The sequence below is a fragment of the Pongo pygmaeus genome, chromosome 2, assembly GCF_028885625.2.
Source record: "Pongo pygmaeus isolate AG05252 chromosome 2, NHGRI_mPonPyg2-v2.0_pri, whole genome shotgun sequence".
In the NCBI taxonomy this organism is placed as follows: Eukaryota; Metazoa; Chordata; class Mammalia; order Primates; family Hominidae; genus Pongo; species Pongo pygmaeus.
This window is the reverse complement of record NC_085930.1, coordinates 95,648,504-95,673,293: the sequence shown is the minus strand read 5'-3', so window position 1 is coordinate 95,673,293 and position 24,790 is coordinate 95,648,504. Positions and strand designations below refer to the sequence as shown.

At 37.5% G+C, this 24,790-nt stretch overlaps 1 protein-coding gene across 29 annotated transcripts in view; it reads left to right on the top strand.

The window, feature by feature from the left end:
• The window catches only part of SLMAP (sarcolemma associated protein), a 170,950-nt gene that overhangs the window by 90,993 nt on the left and 55,167 nt on the right, over positions 1-24,790 (top strand). For 7 of the 29 annotated variants that reach the window (XM_063661041.1, XM_063661034.1, XM_063661039.1 and 4 more), the window contains exons 6-14: positions 631-693; positions 8,745-8,840; positions 9,094-9,165; positions 11,698-11,838; positions 12,940-13,077; positions 15,522-15,690; positions 15,780-15,830; positions 16,213-16,263; positions 22,485-22,547. In XM_063661041.1, coding sequence (XP_063517111.1) covers positions 631-693; positions 8,745-8,840; positions 9,094-9,165; positions 11,698-11,838; positions 12,940-13,077; positions 15,522-15,690; positions 15,780-15,830; positions 16,213-16,263; positions 22,485-22,547 — 844 coding nt within the window. The remainder of the gene's footprint in view (positions 1-630; positions 694-8,744; positions 8,841-9,093; positions 9,166-11,697; positions 11,839-12,939; positions 13,078-15,521; positions 15,691-15,779; positions 15,831-16,212; positions 16,264-22,484; positions 22,548-24,790) is intronic. The other 22 variants (XM_054479659.2, XM_054479648.2, XM_054479646.2 and 19 more) reach the window with 5 other exon arrangements.

Below are 24,790 nucleotides of genomic sequence, written 5' to 3'. Positions count from 1 at the left end.
CAGGTGATCCACCCCCCGGCCTTCCAAAGTTCTGGGATTACAGGCATGAGCCACTGCGCCCGGCCCTTTTTTATTTGTTTTTCTTTTTAATAATGCCATGGTTCTATATTCTACAGCCTTGAAAAAACCCTTATAGAAGATATTCCTTATAATACTCTTGAGTTCTAAATAGTTTGACTATGACTTACAGCATTTAAACACCATTACTTCCCATCTTTTTTCTTAAAACCTACCTATGGATTTAAAGAAACATTGCCTCGGGCCACTGGAGAAAGTGTTGTATTTCATGTCCCTGCCCTCCCTATACCACATAAAAATACCATTTTGAAGATGGCTACTTCTAAATGAATGAGGCTTGTTAAAATAGTAAAGAACTATTTAATGTTGAATTTTAAAGGGAAAATATGTGGATCTATTGATTTAGGAGATGTTATTTCTGGATTAAGAAAAGGCTATATTTCTGTCAGAAAAGAAAAAAAATTAAAAGGCTATATTGCCTTTGTGCTATAAATTTGTGATTTTAATAACAGTTATTTTGCATATTTAAGTAAGTAGATATTTCAAGGAATGGTTTGTCTTTAATGTTCTTTATGAAGTGTTTTCTATTGATATTGTGTCATTTGTTTCTAGGTTGCTGCTAACACTCCAAGTATGTACTCTCAGGAACTATTCCAGCTTTCTCAGTATCTACAGGTAAGAGTAAATCTTGAGACTTCTTAAAAGCAGAATTTCTTTTAAACTTTTAAAAGTTCTTAAAAGCAGAATTAGGGCCAGGCATGGTGGCTAATGCCTGTAATCCCAGGACTTTGGGAGGCCTTGACAGAAGGATTCTTTGAGGCCAAGAGTTTGAGACCAACCTGGGCAATAAAGTGAGACTCCTTTAATTAAAAAAATTTTTTTTAATTAACCAGGTGTGATGGTGTGCATCTGTAGTCCCAGCTCCTTGGGAGGTGGAGGTGAGAGGATTACTTGAGCCCAGGGGGTCGAGGCTGCAGTGAACTTTGATGGCACCACTGCACTCCATCCTAGGCAACAGAGCAAGACCCTGTCTCAAGAAAAGAAGGGTAGAATTAAACAACTTATATTTTATTTTGCAAATTCACAAATAATAGGATAAAAAAATGGCTGGATGCAAATACAAAAGAAATACGATCTTTTCAAAAAAGAACAAAGGATTAAAAGTAGATCTTATGAAGAAAGATAAAAGAGTCAACATTAAATCTAGAGAAAAGCCTTTGTACAAGAGGAATTTTTTTGTTCAAGTATGAGGCGGTTCCAAAACAGTTTTTTAAAATCTGTTTTCAAATTTTTTTAGAGACAGGGTCTTGCTCTGTCTCTCAGGCTGAAGTGCAGTGGTATGATCAGGACTCACTACAGCCTCGAACTCCTGGGCTCAAGTCTTTTTCCTGCCTCAGCCTCCCAAAGCACTGGGATTATAGGTGTGAGCCGCCATGCCGAGCCCCAAAACAATTCTTTATCCATAGATGACTTTTGTTTTGTTTTGTTTTATTTTATTCTATTCTATTCTATTCTATTCTATTCTATTCTATTCTATTCTATTTATTCTATTCTATTCTGTTCTATTCTATTTTCTATTCTATTCTATTTTCTATTCTATTCTATTTTTGAGATGGAGTCTCACTCTGTAGCCCAAGCTGGAGTGCAATGGTACAATCTCAGCTTACTACAACCTCTGCCTCCTGGGCCCAAGCGATTCTCCCGCCTCAGCCTCCTGAGTGGCTGGGACTACAGGCATCCACCACCCACACCTGTCTAATTTTTTGTATTTTAGTAGAGACGGGGTTTTACCATGTTGCCCAGGGTGGTCTCAAACTCCTGATCTCAGGCAATACGCCCACCTCAGCCTCCCAAAGTGTTGGGATTACAGGCATGAGCCATGGCGCCCGGCCCATAGATGACTTTTAAATAAAAAATAACTGGGAGAGATTTTGATTGCTTAATAATATTAATAGCAAGTAATTATATAGCACTTATTATATGCCAAGCTTCATTCTAGCACTTTACCTATATTATTTAATTCTCACAACAGTCTTACAAGGTGCATATTTTATCCCTGTTTTTACAGATAGAGTAACTGAGAGGCAGGAAGATTTAATAATTTATACAGTATCACATATCAAGTATATGGTAGAGCTGGGATTTGAACGTGGACAGCCAGACCTCAGATTTTCTGCTTTGTGTAACCACTGTGCTGTGCTGCTGGATTCACAGAATAATTTCTTGGTGTAGAGTAGATACTGCTTCAAGTTAATGCCATATTTAAAGAACCGTATAAATCTTTAAAAAGCAAACAAGTGTTTTGGGGTTTTTTTTTTTTTTTTCTGGTTTTTGTGGGTTTGGACTAGATTATGTTTCTTATTCTGGTGAGGGAGCATGATTAAAGAAAACCCTGGATCAGGAGATTAGAGACTGAGGTATTTTTTTGTTTTTTGTTTTTTTTTGAAACAGACTTTCACTCTGTCACCCACGCTGGAGTGCACTGGCACAATCTAGGCTCATTGCAACCTCCACCTCCCGGGTTCAAGCAGTTCTCCTGCCCCAGTCTCCCGAGTAGCTGGAATTAAAGGCGTGTGCCACCACACCTGGCTAATTTCTTGTATTTTTAGTAGAGTAGAGTACATTTTTAGGTTTCACCATGTTGGCCAGGCTGGTCTTAAACTCCTGACCTCAAGTGATCCACCCACCTTGGCCTCCCAAAGTGCTGGGATTACAGGTATGAGCCACCACACTCATACCTGTAAAAACCTGTAAAAACCACAAGATTGAGGTTTTTATCTTAGTTCTGCTCCTCAACCCACTTTTGTGACCTTGAGTGAGTCATTTTATGTGGGTAGGCCTTCAGTTGTCTTTTGTTTCAAATAATAGAACCAAAGCTGTGATCCTGGGTCCCTATATTCTTTTTTTTTTTTTTTTTTTAAGATGGAGTCTTGCTCTGTCGCCCAGGCTGGAGTGCGGTGGTATGATCTCGGCTCACTGCAACCTCCGCCTCCCGGGTTCAAGCAATTCTCCTGCCTCAGCCTCCCGAGTAGCTGGGACTACAGGCATGTGCCATCACACCTGGCTAATTTTTTGTATTTTTAGTAGAGAGGAGGTTTCACTGCATTAGCCAGGATGGTCTCCAATCTCCTGACCTCGTTATCCGCCCGCCTTGGCCTCCCAAAGTGCTAGGATTACAGGCCTGACCCACCACACCCGGCCCCCTACATTCTTTTATAGGAATCAATCAGTGAGAACAGTTTCATCTTAGTTAAGAATATACACATCTATGAAAATGAACAGAAAATTATCAATGTATTAATCAGATCTTATCTTCCACCAGGCATAATGTATGCATAGAAAAGCATTACACATTTGGATTTTAATAGAGTATTTAAGAGTATTCTAAGCCAAAATTCCCTTGATTTAATCCTTGGCTTTAATTTCTGACCTACTGGAAAAGTTGTTTAACCCTTTTGTGCCTCATTTTCCTCATCTGTGAAATGGATATAGTAATAGCACTTAACTTCACAGAATTGTGAAGAATAAAAAAAAATTAATATATGTAAAGCACTTAGAACAGTTCCTGGCACATAGAATGTATGCCATAAATGTTAGTAGTTTACCATTCAGTAGGAAGGCACATTAATTAAGCTGCTTATTTTTAGAGGTGGAAGAAAACTTTGAGATTAATGTAGTTTAAACCTCATTTTTCGTATGAGAAATGTGGGGCTCATATAGGTTAAATTATTTGCCCAGGCTTGTATACTACTGTTACTAGTCATCGTGGATAGCAAATCTCATTCCCTCACTCTCTCACTCTTTCCAACCTTCTTGTTCTGTGAATATTCCTAGTGTCCTAATCCTCTGCTGTTCCTTTTCTAGCTCTTTGATTTAAAATTATACCAGTCTTTTCTGTATACATTCTTATTGAACTGCTAAAGTTCTAATGTAAATTGTGAACATTTTAAATAAAAACTGGAATAGATGCATTTTATACCTTAGAACTAACTAAAAGACCATTCCTGGACATATTAGATTTCTGTTAGGATATAGTTCATGGAGTTAAACTCTAAATGGAATTGAATTAAAAAGGTGAAATTACACCATCTAGTGGAAGTAGATTCTAAAGATATGGTTGGTTGATGGTTTTGTTTTTCAGTAAAACTTTTTGCAGCATCTGAGTGATTTCCTGGATGTTAGCAATGTTTTAGGAACTTAAACTTGGCAAATAGTCTCAAGTGAAGCTGTGTTTTAATATGGATTCTGAGGTGTATGGCTTTTTATTAGATTCTTTAACCTATAGCTTTATTATAACCTATAGCTTATATTAAAATGTAGTACCTCTAAGTAGACAAAATTTTCCATAGTCATTATTTATCAAGGATGTGGAGAGCAATAAATTCATGCTTTAAACCTCAAGTACCATGTTTGAAGTGTATACTTCTCTGTTGAGGTGTCTCAGAGGCGTTAGGGTCATAAGTGTTCCTCTGGATAATGACAGGAATAGAACAAGGTGAAGAAGGTATGCCAAAACCACAACCAAGTGCTATGAGCATTTCACCTTGATTCCAAGTGAAGGAGACCCGCTTAACAGCTATTAACTGTTAACAAGCCACCTAGAGTTTAGACTTTGTACACCAATGTCTTTCTCTGTAAAATATATCTTTGGGCCAGGTACAGTGGCTATGCCTGTAATCCCAGCACTTTGGGAGGCTGAGGCGGGCAGATCACCTGAGGTCAGGAGTTCGAGACCAGCCTGACCGACATGGAGAAACCCCCGTCTCTACTACAAATACAAAATCAGCCGGGTGTGGTGGCGCATGCCTGTAATCCCAGCTACTCGGGAGGCTGAGGCAGGAGAATCACTTGGACCCGGGAGGTGGAGGCTGCGGTGAGCCGAGATCATGCCACTGCACTCCAGCCTGGACAATAAGAGTGAAATTCTGTCTCCAAAAAAAAAAATATATATATATATATATAAAAAATACATATATATACATATTATATATATATTATATGTAAATATATACATATAATATATATTTACATATATTACATATAATATATATTTACATATTATATATTATATGTAAACATATATGTATCTTTGGATATATATATCTTTGGAGCTGCCAAATAGTTATTTAATTCTCCCATTATAAGTCCCTTAATTACATTGAACCAATATTCAGTGGACTCTTACCTATTTTGGTATATTAATTGCTGCTGTTATATAGTCAGAGAGAATCAGAACACCTGAAAATGCAATAGGCTGTGCGAGTGAAGCAGTCTCTCTTTTTGAATGTATATATTGGCCAGGCATGGTGGCTCTTGCCTGTAATCCTAATACTTTGGGAGGCCGAGGCAGGCAGATCACTTGAGACCAGGAATTCAAGACCAGCCTGGCGAACATGGAGGAAACTCATCTCCACAAAAAATACAAAAATTAGCTGGGCATGGTGGTGTGCACCTGTAGTCCCAGCTGCTCAGAAGGCTGAGGCATGAGAATTGCTTGAACCCGGGAGGTGGAGGTTGCAGTAAGCCAAGATCATGCCACTGCACTCCAACCTGGTCTGCAGAATGAGACTCTGTCTCAGAAATAAAATAAAACAAAAATGTATATGTTTATATAAACAACATTTTTAAAAGGAAAAATTAAAAGCTATTTCTATTTTAGATATCATACTTGTGCAATTAAGCCATTATAAAGTGTTTTTGCTGATGACCAGATTAGCTTGGCTTCAGTTGGAATGAGATGTTCATTCAGTTGGAATGAAATATATACATCTCAGTTTGTTCTGAGATGTATATATTTCACATATATTCACATATATGTGTATGTGGTTGTATATATACACATGTATACATGTATATACTATCATGCATCGCTTAAAAGGCATATGATCTCATTAGGTGAGTTTGTCTTTGTGCAAACATTATACATTGTACTTAAATAACCTAGATGGCATAGCCTATTACACACCTAGGCTATATGGTATAGCCTATTGCTCCTAGGCTACAAACCCATACAGCATGTTATTGTATTGCATACTGAGGGCAGTTGTAACACAATAGTATTCATGTTTAGAAACATATCTAAACATAGAAAAGGTACAGTAAAAATACAGTATAAAAGATAGAAAAAGGCTGGAGGCAGTGTAATCCCAGCACTTTGGGTGACCGAGGCAGGAGGAACACTTGAGGCTAGGAGTTCGAGACCAGCCTGGTCAACATGGCAAAACCCTGTCTCTACTAAAAATACAAAAATTAGCTGGGCATGGTGGCACATGCCTGTAGTTCCAGCTACTCGGGAGGCTGAGGTACCAGAATTACTTGAACCCGGGAGGCAGAGGTTGCAGTAAGCCGAGATCACACCACTGCACTCCAGCCTGGATGACAGAGCAAGGCTCTGTCTCAAAAAAGAAAAGAAAAAGATAGAAAATGATATACCCGTACAAGGCACTTAACCATGCATAAGGCTTGCAGGACTGGAAGCTGCTCTGGGTGAGTCATTAAGTGAGTGGTAAGTGAATGTGAAGGCCTGTGACATTACTGTACACTGCTGTAGACTTTATAAACACTATACACTTAGGCTGCTTTAAATATATATTTAAAAAGTTTTTGGGGCAGGCATGGTGGCTCATGCCTGAAATCCCAGCACTTTGGATGGCTAAGGTGGGAGGATCTTTGAGACCAGGAATTCAAGACCATCCTGACCAACATAAGAAGGCCCCATCTGTTAAAAAAAAAAAAAAAATTTTTAATAAAAATATTAGCTGGGGGTTGGGTGCAGGGACTCACACCTGTGATCCCAGCACTTTGGGAGGCCGAGGCGGGTGGATCACTTGAGGTCAGGAGTTCGAGACCAGCCTGTCGAACATGGTAAAACGCTGTCTCTACTAAAAATACAAAAATGAGCCAGGCATGGTGGCGCTGCCTGTCATCCCAGCTACTCAGGAGGCAGAGGTGAGAGAATCGCTTGAACCCAAGAGGCAGAGGTTGCAGTGAGCCAAGATTGCGCCATTGCACTCCAGCCTGGGCAACAGAGCGAGACTTCGTCTCAGAAAAAGAAAAAAATAAAAAATTAACTGGGCGTGATGATGCGTGTCTGCCTCCTAGCTATTTGGGGGACTGAGGCAGGAGGATCGTAAGCCCAGGAGTTTGAGATTACAGTGAGCCATCACTTAGTGACATCATCATGCAACAGCACTCCAGCCTGGGTGACAGAGCTAGACTCTTGTCTCAAAAAAAGAAAAAAATTATTCTTTCTTCAATAATAAGCTAACCTTAGCTTACTGTAACTTTTTTACTTTATAAACTTATGAGTTTTAAAACCTTTTTGACTCTTGTATTCACACAGCTTAAAACACAAACACATAGCACAGCTGTTCAAAAATATTGCTTCTATTCTTAATTTATAAGCTTTATTATTAAAAAATTTTTAAACTTGCTTTTACTTTTTAAACTTTTTTGTTAAAAATGAAGACATAAGCACACACATTAGCCTAGGCCTACACAGTATCAAGATCATCATTATCACTATTTTCCACCTCCACATCATATCCCACTGAAAGATCTTCAGGGGCAGTAACATGCATGGAGCTGTCATCTCCTGTGATAACAGTGTCTTCTTCTGGATACCTCCTAAAGGACCTCTCTGAAGGTATTTTACAGTTAACCTTTTTTTCTTTTTAATAAGCAGAAGGAATATTCTCTATAATTAACAATAAAAAGTATAGTACATGCATAAACTAATAAAGTCATATAATACTATTATGTATTATGTACTATATATAATTATATGTGCTATACATTTATATAACTGGCAGCACAGTAGGTTTGTTTACACCAACATCTCCTCAAACACGTGAGTAATGCCCCCTTGTGTTACAATGTTAGGATGGCTATGATGTCACTAAGCGATAGAAATTTTTCAGCTTCATTATAATTTTTGGGGACTACTGTGTATATGCAGTCTATAGTTCACTGAAATGTTTTGTGGTGCATGACTGTATATGTGTGTATGTATGTATAGGTATATGTCTACATAAACACAGTGTGTGTGTGTGTGTGTGTATAAAATGCAAACCTGAAACATTTGTTAGCTTTTTCTATTGTATGTTTTTAAAAACTTACTCTTCCAAATTATGAATAAAAAGAAAACAAAAACAGGTGACTTGTTTTCTATTATGGGAGAAGTTGCAGTTAGAGAACCTCTAATAGCAATACTTTCAGCCCAACAAATGAGACTAAAATGATGTGGCCCATATACATAGAGTAGCCATTTCCTATCTGCAGGGAATATGTTCCATGACCCCCAATAGATGCCTGAAATTACAGATAGTACCAAACCCTATATCTACTATGTTTTTTCCTATATATACACATACCTATGATAAAGTTTAACTTATAAATTAAGCATAGTGAGAAATTAACAATAATAATAAAATAGAACAATTACAACAGTATACTGTTATGTGAATAAAAGTTACGTGAATGTCAACATTCTGTCTGTCTCTCTCAAAATATCTTGTACTGCACTATAACTGAAACTGTGGAAAGGGAAACCAGAGATGAGTGGGGACTGCTGTATGTTTTACAAAGTACTATCAAGTTTCACAAACTTTAAAATACATCAAGTGGGATGTAATATGAAAATATTTTAGAATGTGCTGAAAATTGATCACTCCTCAAAAGAATCATGATGAGCTTATTAGAATCTCTTTTGTGATTTGTAATACTAGGAGGCCTTACATCGGGAACAAATGTTGGAACAGAAGTTAGCCACGCTTCAGCGGCTACTAGCCATCACCCAAGAGGCTTCAGATACCAGTTGGCAGGTATTTCAGTTGTTTTATATTTAAGAAAGATTTAAACATAGTTTAATATTCCATACATGTTAAATAAACTAAAATGTAGCAAACAAAGACAAAGTTATTTCCTAATGAACAAGTTGTTGAAAATTTAGCATTTTACAGTGGATGCTGGTCAGTTTTATGCTTTTGTATCTTTTGTTGTCAGTAGCAACCTTTTTTTATATACATATGACTATAATTACTCGGGTTTTACTTATATTTAATTTTTCTTCAATAGGCTTTAATAGATGAAGATAGACTCTTATCACGGTTAGAAGTTATGGGAAACCAATTACAGGCGTGCTCCAAAGTAGGTATTAACTTCAAATGTGTAAAATGAAATGCATAGTTTTTTATGTAACAGCATTTCTTTGACAATCATTTTGAGTATATGCTAAAAACTTCATACATTTCCACAATTCTTTTAAATCTTTTGTCCTGAGAAATGTCAGACATCCATGTAAATAAAAATAATTATGTAATGAATACCCGTGTACAAGTCTGTCTTTTTTCTATTGCAGTTAATATTTCTTGAAAAAACTGGGTCATTTGTCCTCTATAATTTCCCTCAGTCTGCATTGTTATTTAAACATTTTTTAGCTCCCCCTCCCACTCCATAAATTAGTAGTTCCATCTAGAGATTTGATGTGATTTAGGTTCAGTTTTTCTTTTTGTCAACAACACTTTATGGATGGTATTGTGTTCTTCCACCAAGGGACAACATAATGTCTAGTTGTCTTTCTTTTTGAGATTTTATCAATCATTGATGATCCCAGCCTAGATCCATTATTTCATTACGGTTACAAAAGTAAGGCTGGGCGCAGTGGCTCACTCCTGTAATCCCAGCACTTTGGGAGGATGAGGCGGGCGAATCACCTGAGCTCGAGAGTTCAAGACCAGCCCAACCAACATGGAGAAATCCCATCACTACTAAAAATACAAAATTAGCCGGGCATGGTGGCACATGCCTGTAATCCCAGCTACTTGGGAGGCTGAGGCAGGAGAATCCCTTGAATCCAGGAGGCAGAGGTTGCAGTGAGCCAAGATTGTGCCATTGCAATGTAGCCTGGGCAACAAGAGTGAAACTGTCTCAACAACAACAACAACAACAAAGTTACAAAAATAGTGATGTAATTCTGTTATTCCTTCACTTATTTAGCTGGGTTACCTCTATAAAGAGAAATTTCCTTCCAGACACAGTGGCTCATGCCTGTAATCCCAGCACTTTGGGAGGCCGAGGCAGGCGGATCACTTGAGGTCAGGAGTTCAAAACCAGCGTGGCCAACATGGCGAAACCCCATCTACTAAAAATACAAAAATTAGCTGGACATGGTGGCATGTACCTGTAATCCCAGCTACTCAAGAGGCTGAGACAGGAGAATTGCTTAAACCGGTGGGGGTGGAGGTTTCAGTGAGCCAAGATCGCGCCTCTGAACTCCAGCCTGAGCGACAGAGCGAGACTGTCTGAAAAAAAAAAAAAAAAAGCGGGGGCAGTTTGAGACCAGTATGGGCAACATGGCAAAACCCAGTATCTACCAAAAATTAAAGATTTGCTTAGCATGGTGGTACATAACCTGTAGTCCTAGCTACTCGGGAGATTTAGGTGGAAGGATCACTTGAGCCCAGGAGTTTGTGATTATAGTGAGTTATGATCGCAGAACTGCACTCCAGCCTTGGTGACAAAGAGAGACCCTGTCTCTAAAAAAACGAAAAAAGGAAAAAAAAAAGGCCATTGTTTTTTGTAACTTTGGCATCAAAAACCAAATACCACATGTTCTCATTTATAAGTGGAAGCTAAGCTATAGGTATGTAAAGGCATACAGAGTGGTATAATGGACATTGGAGACTCAGAAGTTGGGAAAGTGAGGGGAGTGAGGGATGAAAAACTCCCTATTGAATACAATATACACTACTCAGGTGATGAGTGCACTAAAATCCCAGACATCACCACTACATAATTCATCCATGTAACCAAAAACCACTTGTATCTCTAAAGTTATTGGAATAAAAAAATTTAAATAACCCTGAGGTATGTTTTCTATGGGGAAAGCAAGATAAGTGATTTTCTCCCCTTATTTATTAGATTTCAGAATAATGAATTGGTGGTTTTCATCTACCAAAGACTGGCCATGAAGTGTTTTCTCCCTCTACTTAGATTTAAACATATTTGATGTATTTAAATCTGGTGCAGTTGTTTTTCTTGTTTTAGAGACAGGGTCTTGCTATGTTGCCCAGGCTGGTCTTGAACTCCTGAGCTCATGCAATCCTCCCATCTCAGCTTCCCAAAGTGCCGCGGCCAGCCTATTTTTCTTATTGATGCTCAAATTATCCCATCTTTGGTCTGTGTAAATGTCTTCAGATTGATAGCTTCATGCTGTCATTTCAGACAAGATGTTTCAGGCTCATTTTGTACTTTTCCTGCCCCAGACATAAAGTCTGCTTTTCCCCCATGGTACTCTCATTCCTTTTGTTTTAACCATTGTTTTAGAGTGCTTTTGGTGCCTTTGAAGGTAATTGATTATTTTTGCCTATAAATGTAAATATGGTGGCTTGCAGAAAATATGACAAATATTAGAGTAATTAATTTTGTATATTTTAGAGAAATTCTCAATTGCCTATAACTTTTTTTTCTATAGGAAGTGGAAATTAATATGTTTGTGAAGGCATAATTTACTTACGCAACTTTTAAATACATCTTTGGTTAATACAGGGTCAGAATCATTTATGTTTGGAGGTACCTTAATATAAAATTTAAAGTATATCATAATGTGTTAATTTTTTTCAAACAATAAATGCTTTTAAAAAATAGCTTGTCTATAATTATAAATGTCTTTTATTCTAGAATCAAACAGAAGATAGTTTACGAAAGGAACTTATAGCATTACAAGAGGATAAACATAACTATGAGACAACAGCCAAAGAGTCCCTGAGGCGGGTTCTTCAGGAGAAAATTGAAGTGGTTAGAAAACTTTCAGAAGTTGAGGTATTTCAATTAAAAAAAAATACTAAATAGAATTATGAGTGTTTAAAAAAATCTCAAGCATTCCAGGATACTTTAAACTTGGGTATTATTATATAGTTAGGAAATATTTTCTGTCAGGTGGGAAGGAACAGTTATGCTGCTTTCATTGACAGGAATTCTCCATGTGAGTTTTGGTACTTATGCTCCCTAGTCAATGGCTGAGGAAATAAAAGCGTAACCAGGGAATCTCATTGTTTGCATTCTGCTTAGGATTCACCCTCCATACAGCAGACCATGATATGTGCTGGGGAATTGATTTCCTGTCACTTGGTTTTGCTTTGCCTCTATTTGAGGGGGGTCAGTGTAAGGCCAAGAGTCTACACTACTTGTTGTTTTTTAATTCACTCCACAGAGAGGAAAACTAGCTGTGTCATATATTTAGGAAGTTCAAAGGTGAAATCATCTCCAAGGTCCTTTCTAGGTCTTTGAAGAGCAATCAAAATGCAATATTTATTGCTTTGGGGAAAAAAATTCTAATTCATAATATAGATCATTTCTTTGAACCACTACAAAATTACCACATAAATAATGTATTACTAGAATTAGTTAAAATGCTCATCAGAAACTAAATGGTAAACATACCTTTCCTTACTACAGGTATAGTTTGTATTCCTACCTCATCCCATAGTGCCTGATTCACTGTTGTGTGATTAATTTGATATATAAAGAAAGTTACTAATTGTCTTTTAATTTTTTATTAAATTAATTGCTGGATATTATTAAACTTGCTTTCAAGGATTGATAGGCTTAAAATATTTTCATAGCTAAAAGTCGTACCCATTGGCCTTTCAAAAATGTGATTGTATAAAGGCAGCATCCTTTTCCTGCCCCTGCTCTCCCTCCACTTTTTTTGTTGTTTTTGTTAATTCTTAGTTATGTTTTCTGTTTTAGTGTAAATTGAAATTCTTATGTTATTTAACTCAGCTTTATTTAAAGTCCAGGGCAGATGTTGATTTAGAATAGTCCGTAGAATTATACTTTTTACAAATTTCATTTAGAAGGAATTCTAAATAACAAATATACACTTATTCTAATTAAATTGCCTGTAAACTTGAATCGCAGCGAAGTCTGAGTAATACTGAAGATGAATGTACCCATCTGAAAGAAATGAATGAAAGGACTCAGGAAGAATTAAGAGAATTAGCCAATAAATATAATGGAGCAGTTAATGAGATTAAAGATTTATCTGATAAATTAAAGGTATGTATTTACTCTGCCTGAAAGTATGTTAAGCTAATAATCCCTAACACACTGGATAGCTTAAGATTTTAGGTATTGCTTTAGCTGGGCATGGGGTGGCAGGCACCTGTAATCCCAGCTTCTCGGGAGACTGAGGTAGGAGAATTGCTTGAACCCAGGAGATGGAGGTTGCAGCGAGCTGAGATCACGTCACTGCACTCCAGCCTGGGCGACAGAGCAATACTCCATCTCAAAGGAAAAACAAACAAACAAAAAACAGTTTGGGCCAGGCGCAGTGGCTCATGCCTGTAATCCCAGCACTTTGGGAGGCCGAGGCGGGCAGATCATGAGATCAAGAGATTGAGACCATCTTGGCCAACATGGTGAAACCCCATCTCTACTAAAAATACAAAAATTAGCTGGGCGTGGTGGCGCGTGCCTGTAGTCCCAGCTCCTTGGGAGTCTAAGGCAGAAGAATCACTTGAACCCGGGAGGCAGAGGTTGCAGTGAGCCAAGATTGCACCACTGCACTCCAGCCTGGCGACAGAGCAAGACTTCGTCTCACAAAAGAAAAAAAAAAAAAAAATTCGGTTTGAAAACCATTGGTATAGATAGATATTTTGAGTTGATTTGCATAGTCTCCTTGAATGTGTTAAATTATGCTGAAAGTATGAAAGCAGGATGTAGGTGGTACTACATATTAAATAAGATTTCTATAAAAAAAGATTTTGGGTATTGCTGCATAGTTATTGATTTAAAAATTTGATAACAGTTGAAATTTATAGTGAAAATAAGGTGTCTGTATTCCATTTAGCCCAACCTCCATTACTATAGATAATTGAAAGCCTGTAAATGCTGACATAGTTCCTCTGGATGAATATGTAGTCAGTGCTTCATAATAGACATTTTTTAAATATATAACAGGAAGTAGATGAGAATCAGCAAAACCCATGATATTCAGATGTTTTAAAACCTGAAACTGCTTATCATTAGGCCATCTAAAAGGCAGGGCCCAGCTATTTAGTGCTGTGCTGGAACAAGCCCAGAGAGATTCTGGGAATGATCTGCTCCCTTTTAGCTTTCAGGGATGCTGTTAACTCTGCTTTAGCTGCCATTCCCTCTATCTATGAGACATCTAGGATAAAGACAGATCAGATCATAGGGTAATGATAGGGTAATGTCCTTTAGAATCTTATAACTGAGGGAAAAAAAATCTTATAACTGTTTGTGAAGATCCATCTTGGTTTAATTCAAACCATGGATTGAGTGCCTAGAAGATATGTGTTTGTCAGAGAAGACCAGATATACCTCCGTTGGTTAACCTATGATAGTTTTCAAAGTTGGTCTTGTTAAAAGGAGATTGTCGTTGTCCATCTGTGTTGCTATAAAGGAATAGCTGAGCCTGGGTAATTTATAAAGATAAGAGGTTTATTTGGCCACAGTTCTGCAGGCTGAAGCTTCAGGCTGCTTCCACTTATGGCAGAAGGCAAAGTGGAGCTGGGACATGCTCCATGGTGAGAGACGGTCTGGGAGAGGTACCAGGCTCTTCTTAACAACCAGCTTTCATAGGACTAATAGAGTGAGAATTTACTCATTACCGTGAGGACAGCACCAAGCCATTCATGAGGGATCTGCTCCCATAACCCGAACACCTCTCATTAGACCCCATCTCCAACATTGAGGATCAAATTTCAACATTGAGGCTTGGGGGACGAACATCCAAACTATAGGCAGAGGTCTTTTTGAATAGTGATTGTACTGTCATCTCTTTACTAAATAATTTTGTTTAAAATTTCAGAATGTTAACATGATAGAACTTAAAAATTGAAATGATAGTAATTTTAGGGAAAAATCTTACTTGCCTCTTTAAAAATACGATTTTTTTTTCCCCACATTGACCCTTTACCTGTGTGTGTACTGAGCCTACTTAATTCCTCCAAGTTTCTGTCTCCTGGGTGTTATGGAGGAATAACCCAATGCAGATAATTTTTGACATCAAGCCTTTGTCTTTGTCATCTTTACTGGTTTAGAAATGTCAGATTAGCCAGGCACAGTGGCTCATGCCTGTAATCCCAGCACTTTGGGAGGCCAAATTGGGCTGATCATCTGAGGTCAGGAGTTCAAGACCAGCCTGACCAACGTGGAGAAACCCCGTCTCTACTAAAAATACAAAATTAGCTGGGTGTGGTGGCGCATGCCTGTAATCCCAGCTACTTGGGAGGCTGAGGCAGGAGAATTGCTTGAACCCGGGAGGTGGAGGTTGCCTAGGCAACAAGAGTGAAACTCCGTCTCAAAGAAAAAAAAGAAAGAAAGAAAGAAATGTCATGTTTACAGATAATGTTGTGTAGAACATTTCTTTTTTACAGAACAAACTTTTCTTAGAAGTTTAAGTGAATAAAGACATTCCTGGGGCTCGCTCTTAAAACAAAGTTAGGTTTGTTAAATAACTGAATTTTCTTATTTAGGTAGCAGAGGGAAAACAAGAGGAAATCCAACAGAAAGGACAGGCTGAGAAAAAAGAATTACAACATAAAATAGATGAAATGGAAGAAAAAGAACAGGAGCTCCAGGCAAAAATAGAAGCTTTGCAAGCTGATAATGATTTCACCAATGAAAGGCTAACAGCTTTACAAGGTAAGTAGCTAATCCAGAAATTGATTTTATTTTATTTTTTTCTTTTTATCTGTGAAATATCTTTTTTTTTTTTGGACTTTTATTTACAGTACGGTTAGAACATCTTCAGGAGAAAACTCTTAAAGAATGCAGCAGCTTAGGTAGGTGTCATCCAAATTTCTTACTTAAACCTGAATTTTATCCTTAAACTTTTGACCTTGTTTACTGTCTCACATTGCATTTTGTAAGGGATGTTTTATGTATTAGGTATAAAGTATCTATATTCTTTTAGAAAATTCTCTTTAAAAGTACGCTTGATTGCCACCAGTGGGCACCATTGTTTTCCTTGAGAGGAGTGAAATTTCTGCATCTGAGATCTTCTACCTAGGGATATTTAAATAAGAAAAGTACATGAACAGGATCCTTTTTAAAGTGTTCTATACAATCTTAATCTTAGGAATGCAGGATGCCATGGTTACACTTGAGACCACATTTAAAGTAATACTTCTTTGATCAGGCAATGATGTACTGTCATAATCCTAGGGATACAAGTTGATGACTTCTTACCTAAAATAAATGGGAGCACAGAAAAAGGTAGTGTAAAAAACTTAAATATATATGTACTTTTTATGATATAATTTTAGTATTTAAGCAGGATAAAGAGTTCAGGGTTTTAAGTGTTTGGAATGAAAAGCATGCTCTCACAGATCATTGAACCCCATCATTTAAAAATCAAGCTTTCCTTTATTTTGTAAGAGTTGATGCTGTGATCAATTCTTAGATATCCCTTGTTATATGGAAATTTCAGTTACTCAGATAAGAAAATTATAAAGTTCACCTTTAGCAATATATAATATAGCTCTTTTTCCCCACTCTGTTTTTCAAACAGCTGTACTACCATTTTGTTTCATCAAGTTCTGCTTCCAGTGATACTTGACCCCCATTTAAAACGTTCGAGTTTATTTAACAGCTTATTGAGCCCTTGGACATATCATACAAATTACTTTGTTTATCCATCTGTTTCGTTGATCAGAGAGAACAGGGTCAGTTTTTTCTGCCATCAGAAAAATCTTTTACTAGTTGTTGGTTCTGTGACCCTTCTTTCTGGACAGCATGGGTTCTCTCTTGCCAAAAACATTGGTTTTTGGCAAGCCACTATTGGTTTTCCTGTCACTACACGGGGTACTTTCTACCCAGTGACCTCTATTATCCTTCAGTCTTGAAGATCCCTAGTCATTCTCCTTCTCTCCCCTTCCATCTAACATTAATTGAGCACCAACTGTGTGCCAGACCCTGCGCTAGGTGCTTGGAGTACAGTAGAAATAAAACTATTTTCTGCGTTTACCAATCTATGTGCCTTTCATCTCAGTTTTCTACAGAAGTTAGTGGAAGATAGCAGAGTTGATACCCAGAACTTATTAAATATTTTTTCCTTAGCCAGGCATTGTGGTGTGCGCCTGTAGCCCCAATACCTGGGAGGCTGAGGTGGGAGGGTCAACTGATCCCAGGAGGTTGAGGCTGCAGTGAGCCATAATTGTGCCACTGCACTCCAGCCTGGGTGACAGAGTGAGACCCTGTCTTTAAAAAAAAAAAAAGAAAAGAAAAGAAAAAATATTTTTTCCATGTATCAGGGGATATCATAATAGTTCTTGGGCAGCAATCAAACTGATAGAGTTAGGAGGTGGGTTTTTTGGTTCTGTTTTGGTTTGGTTTTGTTTGGTCAGTTTTTAATCAAGAGCTGGCAATATAGGCTCAGGTAATTGTGTATACGTTAGCTGCAAGGTCAAAACCTTATATTGCATATGTAATGAATTTTGAAACTCTCAAGAAAAATGTTCATTAATCATTGCTGTTTGACTATTCTATGTATGTTTTGTAAAATGCATTGACTTTTTAAAATTCCAAGTTGATGGAATTTAAATTTGAGAATTTTTAAAGGTGTAGTTTATATTCATTGGGATCAAGCAGATCGCTTGAGCTCAAGAGTTTCAGACCAGCCTGACCATCATGGTGAAACTTTGTCTCTACAAAAAATACAAAAATTAGCCACGCATGGTGGCCACACACCTGTGTAATCCCAGCTACTCAGGAGGCTGAGGTGGGAGGATCACTTGAGCCCAGGAGGTCGAGGCTGCAGTGAACTGAGATCATGCCACTGCAGGCAGTGGGAGTGCGACCCTGTGTCAAAAAAAAAAAAAAATCGTGTCCGGCGCAGTGGCTCACACCTGTAATCCCAGCACTTTGGGAGGCCAAGGTGGGTGGATCACTTGAGGTCAGTAGTTCAAGACCACCAAGGTCTGGACAACTTGGTGAAACCCTGTCTCTACAAAAAATACAAAAATTAGCTGGGCGTGGTGGCATGCTACTGTAATCCCAGCTACTCAGGAGGATGAGGCAGGAGAATCACTTGAACCCGGGAGGCAGAGGTTGCAATGAGCCCAGATCGTGCCACTGCACCCCAACCTGGGCAACAGAGTGAGACTCTTGTCTCAAAAAAAATAAAATAAATAAAATAAAATAAAATAAAAACAGTCAATTAGTCATCACCCTCTTGATTTTATATTTATTAATAATGTTAGTATTAACCCAAGCTGGGAACCTGCTATTCATTCCTTCAGTTAAGAGAATCCTTTTATGTACATGGAACCATCTTTATGCTATTTAGAGTTGTAAAATTACTGCTTCATTTTTTTCCAGTTCCAATTGATTCAGATGAAAATAATAGTAGACTGTTTTTATATTGTATTAGTATAATTGTTAAAGACTCCTTGATTTTAAGAATAAATATTTTAGATACTTAAAGGTAACTCCTTGCTATAATTATTTTTTCCTTATTTGTGTGCTTGCTTTTTTGGAGGTGATATATTGAGTGGTATGATAGTGACTAATGGAATATTTTAAAAGAAACTAATAAATTTCTAGATATACACGAAAACTTAGTTAAGAGTGGACTTTGGAATAAGATGGGTCACTTAATTCCATTCTGAATCACTTGTAATATAATAATGAACCAATTTACAAGTATCCCAGTATTACCAATGTCCATACCCATATTATATAATTTTAACTAAATTATTCTTTAAATAGTAGAGAGAGAGCCAAGTATAGTTGTAAGATAATATTTTTAAACATCTGAAGATGTTAAAATTAATAATACTTTCAGTGAATCCCATTTTAAAAATTAAATATAATGTAGCTACTAAAAGCACAGGTTTTGTACTGTCTTATCTAATAAGCATAAGCTGAATGTATCTTAGAGAGTAAAGGACAGTGTTGTCCGAAATAAACATAAGGCTGGGTGTGGTGGCTCACACCTGTAATCCCAGCACTTTGGGAGGCCAAGGTGGAAGGATTGCTTGTGTCCAGGAGTTCAAGACCAGCCTGAGCAGCATAGTGAGACCTCATCTCTATAAAAAAATAAAAAATTAGCTGGGCATAGTGGTGTGCGCCTGTAGACTCAGCTCCTCAGGAGGCTAGATGGGAGAATCACTTGATCCCAGGAGGTCAAGGCTGCAGTGAGTCATGATCACACTACTGTACTCAGCCTGGGTGACAGAGTGAGACCCTGTCTCAAAAAAATAAAAAATAAACATAATGAGAGCCACATACATAATTTTAAATTTTCTGCTGGGCAAAGTAGCTTGCTCCTGTAATCCCAGCGAGGGAGGATTGTTTGAGCCCAGAAGCTCGAAACCAGTCTGGGCAACATAGTGAGACCCCATCTCTAAAAAGAAAAAAAAAATTTTTTTTTACATTAGTGAGGTGTGGTGGCATGTGCCTGTAATCCCAGCACTTTGGGAGGCTAAGCAGGGAAGACTGCTTGAGGCCATTAGTTTGAGACCAGCCTGAGCAACATAGTGAGACCTCTGTCTCTACACAAAATTTAAAAATTAGCCAAGTGTGGTAGTACACACCTGTGGTCCTAGATAGTTGGGAGACTGAGGAGGGAGGATCCCTTGAGCCCAGGAATTCAAGGTTGCAATGAACTATGATTGTGCCACTGTACTCCAGCCTGGACAACACAGTAAGACCCTGTCTCTTAATTTAAAAAAAATTCTGGCAGCCACATTGTTTTAGTCAGGGTTCTCTAGAGGGACAGAATTAATGGAATATATATATATATATATATGTGTGTATATATGTATATATGTGTATGTATGTATATATATGTGTGTATATATATGTATATATATGTGTGTATATATATGTATATATATATGTGTATATATATATAAAGGGGAGTTTATTAAGTATTAACTCACACGATCACAAGGTCCCACATAGGCCATCTGCAAGCTGAGGAGCAAGGAGAGCCAGTTTGAGTTCCAAAACTGAAGAACTTGGAGTCTGATGTTCGAGGACAGGAAGCATCCAGCACAGGAGAAAGATGTAGGCTGGGAGGCTAGGCCAGTCTCTCTTTTCACATTTTTCTGCCTGCTTATATTCTAGCTGCACTGGCAGCTGATTAGGTTGTGCCCACCCAGATTAAGGGTAGGTCTGCCTTTGCCAGCCTACTGACTCAAATGTTAATCTCCTTTGGCAACACCCTCACAGACACAACCAGAATTAATACTTTGTATCCTTCAGCCCATTCAAGTTGACACTTAGTATTAACCACCACACACATTAAAAATATAAAAAGCTGGGTGCAGTGGTACATGCCTGTTGTCCCAGTTACTTGGGAGGCTAAGGTAGGAGGATCCCTTGAGGCCAGGAGTTTGAGGTTGTAGTGCACTACAGTCACACCTGTGAATAACTACTGCACTTGATCCTAGACAACATAGCAAGATCCCATCTCTATTTTATATATATATATATATATATATATATATATACACACAAAACAAATTCTAATATATTTTGCCTACAGCATCCAAAATATTTCAATATTAATAAATATTAAAATGATTAATAAATTATTAATGAAATATTTCATATCACCATTTTCTTACTAATTCATTGAAATCATTGTACATTTGTTTTATGCTTAGGACATCTCAATTAGAGCTAGCCACATTTGAAGGGTTCAGTAACTACAGTAGCTAATGGCTATAGTATTAGATAACACAGGTATATAAATAAAAATCCATAGGAAACTCATTTATATAAATAAAATATATTTTAAGTAGAGTGGTTCTCTATCTTTTTATATAATATCGGATTTTATCTAAACCAGTTTAGTAAATATTTTAATGTAGAGTTCAGATAAAGGTGTGATTGTTAGCTTTGTAAGTAATGGTGGCATGTCCCTCTTTAATAAATGTCATCTTAAGTTCTTTGACATTAGTCTGAAATATGTTTCAAATATGTTTTGTAAAGTCCTTTAGTTAAGTTAAAATATCGTTCCAAATGAGTTTATATATATGACATGATGATGTAGTTTGAGTTTTTAAAGTGTTACCATAGCTAAAATAGGATTTATGAAAAACAACTTTTTATCTTGGCAATTACTATTATACTGAGGCCTCATGTTTTGCTTTTCCTGGATCCAGTTGTCAAATTCTTATTTATTAGATTTTTTTAAATTTCAAATTTCTGTTGCAGTTAGTATTTTTTTCTTTTTGAGGCTATATCGTATCTCTATATAGTATTCTAGGTATGTAGTGCATTGGTCTCTCTGAAACACAAGTTTTATCAACCTTTTTCCCCCATGTTTTTGTCTTACACTGATGGTGATGATAGATGAGAGGCTCTGCACACCATGTAATTTATTAAAGCATAATGATAAATTTTAGTATAGAATTAAAGAAGATAGCTAACAGGAAGGATGTAAAGAGAGGTAAGGCATGATCAAAGTAGGTAGTGTCTGCCTCTCATGCAAAGTTGAGACGATTGAGGAGTAACGTGGCTTGAGGTGGAGGAGAGGGGAAGGAGGTTTTTATAGAGAGAGTGGTGCCAACTCATGTGTCCCCTTTGACAGATTCTAATGCTTTCACACTTTCCAAGTAGTCATTATGTCAGAATATGTTTTTAACACTTCAACTTCCAAAATCGATTTGGTCATTTTGAAAGATATAAATACACGTTAAAGGACATTATCCAGATTCAGAAGTAACTCTTTAAATCACAATAAAGATTATTATAAGAAAAGGACTGAAACTTTCATTTAACCACTATGTTAGATTTTTATTGTCTCCATCCATTTCTTTAAATGAAAAATAAATTCTGTTTGACTTGAGCAAAACCATTTACCAAGCTCTTACTTTGAAATGAATAGGCACTGATTTTGATCATTTGGGCAGAGATAAACAATTTAATGTTTTAATACTGTATGAGGTACAGATTAAGTGACTCAAAAGGGAAGATTATGAAATGAATATGGAAAACTTATTACATCAGTTTCTTAAAAATTTTATGGTATTACTTTATGATATTCTTAAAGTATTTACTTTTTGCCTCTTAACTAAGATGAATAGCTTTGAAGAGGGAGTATGATAGAACAATCACTTGAAAATTAATTTAATTTAATAATGACAAAATTAAATTATTTAAGGGTATTTGTTGAGCTCTAGTGGACAAAAGGTAGAAGAACCATTAAAGTGGAAGAACCATTTTAAAGCAATATATTTATGTGATTTTCTTGAGCTCTTTGGATAAAAACTACACCTTTAAAAGCTAACCATTCAGTGTACAAATTAATAATAATTTTCAGTCATTTAACTCCAAAATATGTCTGCTTTAGTATCAAAATGTATTAAGCCTTTATTAGTCTTACTTAGTACCCATGTTAATACTTTTCAGTTTTCCTACCTTTGCTGTTGGTTTTCAAAGACAGCAACAAACTATATCCTTAAAGGTGTTTCTTTCTTTATTAGAGCACTTGCTTTCAAAGAGTGGCGGGGACTGCACTTTTATTCATCAATTCATAGAATGCCAGAGTGAGTACAGAGTATTTTTCACATTGATTTTAATGAAGTCAGGGGCTAAAACTGAAAAGTGAGAGGTAAAATGAGGATCTCAATGTGTTTGTTATAGCAGAAGTGCTTAAAGGGCCGTCTTTAGACAGCAGCAAACCTTTTCATAACTATTTGTCTTTTGAGAAAAATATTTCTGTTGCATTTGCCTTCACAGATGGAGCTGAGCATTTCATATTGGCCACCATAAAAAAGAGGGAAACTTTCAAGCTTGTTAAATTTGAGGTTCTTAAATAAATTTCTTGGAGTAAATGAAGCCAGAAAAATAATTATTTAGTTTGGGCACTCCATTCTGAAGATGGCCCTCAGAGTAGCAGGAGCTTTTTAGAGAGGTAGTAGCAATAGATTGTCCTGCAATCTGACCTCAACTGCCTATCCATGGGAAGTTGTAAAAGGCTATCTTTAAGAATATTTTAAAGAGGCCAGGCGTGGTGGCGCACACCTATAATCGCAGCTACGTGGGAGGCTGAGGTGGGAGAATTGCTTGAACCTGGTAGGCAGACGTTGCAGTGAGCCAAGATTGCAGCATTGCACTCCAGGCTGGGCAACAGAGCAAGACTCTGTCTCAAAAAATATATATATATTAACGATAGATTGGCTTGGCTGGGCACAGTGGCTCACACCTGTAATCCTAGCACTTTGGGGAGGCTGAAGTGGGTGGATCACCTGAGGTCAGGAGTTTGAGACCAGCCTGACCAACATGGTGAAATACCGTCTCTACTAAAAATACAAAAATTAGCTGGGTGTGGTGGCAGATGCCTATAATCCCAGCTTCTTGGGAGGCTGAGGCAGGAGAATTGCTTGAACCCAGGAGGTGGAGGTTGCAGTGAGCTGAGGTCATGCCACTACACTCTAGCCTGGGTGACAAGAGCAAGACTGTGTCTCCAAAGACAGACAAACAAACAAACAAAATGATAAATTGGCTTTTGAAGTGATTTAGACCTCTGCTGAATTCTGAACAAAGAAGTCATTAATTCCTTTTTACTTGAAAGTCACAAAAGCTGCTTAAATCTATAACAATTGCAAGGTTATGATACTTTCTTGGTTTTGTTAAGTAAAGGTCATCGTGTGTGGTAAAGATTTGTTGATAATGTCTATGGTTTTTCCCATCAAGCAAATACTTTCTCAGGCATTCTTCTCATTCTGCTCTCCTTTCTTGGAAATGTGGTTTCCCAAGTTTTTATGCTCATAATTTCATTTTGTGGATATTCATGCATATGTGTCCCCCACTACCCTGCCCCACTACCTCAGGAGTGCTTGGGGGTTCTAAGGGTCATACCTGGTAATTAAAACAGACACAAATTCAACACATCAGATGTTATACTCCTTAGAGATCCTTCAAGGAAACTGAGAATTTCATTGAATAGTTTTCGCAGAGCTTCTGTTTTTTGCAGTTTTGATACTATAATATTAAGTATAAGTTGAGTATTACTTTGAGGCAATTTATTTTATAAATGTGACATATTTCTTTGTCCTTTTAAAACAATATTTGGCCGGGCATGGTGGCTAACACGTGTAATCCCAGCACTTTGGGAGGCCGACGTGGGCGGATCACCTGAGGTCAGGAGTTTGAGATGAGCCTGGCCAACATGGTGAAATCCCATCTCTACTAATAATACAAAAATTAGCCAGGGGTGGTGGCACATGCCTATAATCCCAGCTACTTGGGAGGCTGAGGCAGAAGAATTGCTTGAACCTGGGAGGCGGAGGTTGCAGTGAGCCGAGGTCGCGCCACTGCACTCTAGCCTGGGCGACAGAGTGAGACTCCATCTCAAAAAAAAATTAAAAAGTAAAAAAATAAATAAATAAAACAATATTTATAAAACAAAGATTAGTACATCTTTTTGTTACCTTCTGATTACTAAATCTTATTTTTATGGGAAATTGGCACAGGGACCTGGGGCAAAATAATTGGTGTCCACTGATATCAACTAAAAGAATATCTAATCTAAAATGCAAATCTTTAGGCCAGGTGCTATGACTCACGTCTGTAATCCCGCTCTTTCATGGGCCTAGGCAGGAGGATCCCTTCAGACCAGGAGATCAAGACCAGCTTGGGCAACATAGTGAGGCCCCGTCCCTATAAAAAACTTTAAAAAATTATCCAGGAGAGGCTGGGAGCTGTGGCTCATGCCTATAATCCCAGTACTTTGGAAGGCTGAGGCAGGCTGATCACTTGAGGTCAGGAGTTTGAGACCAACCTGGCC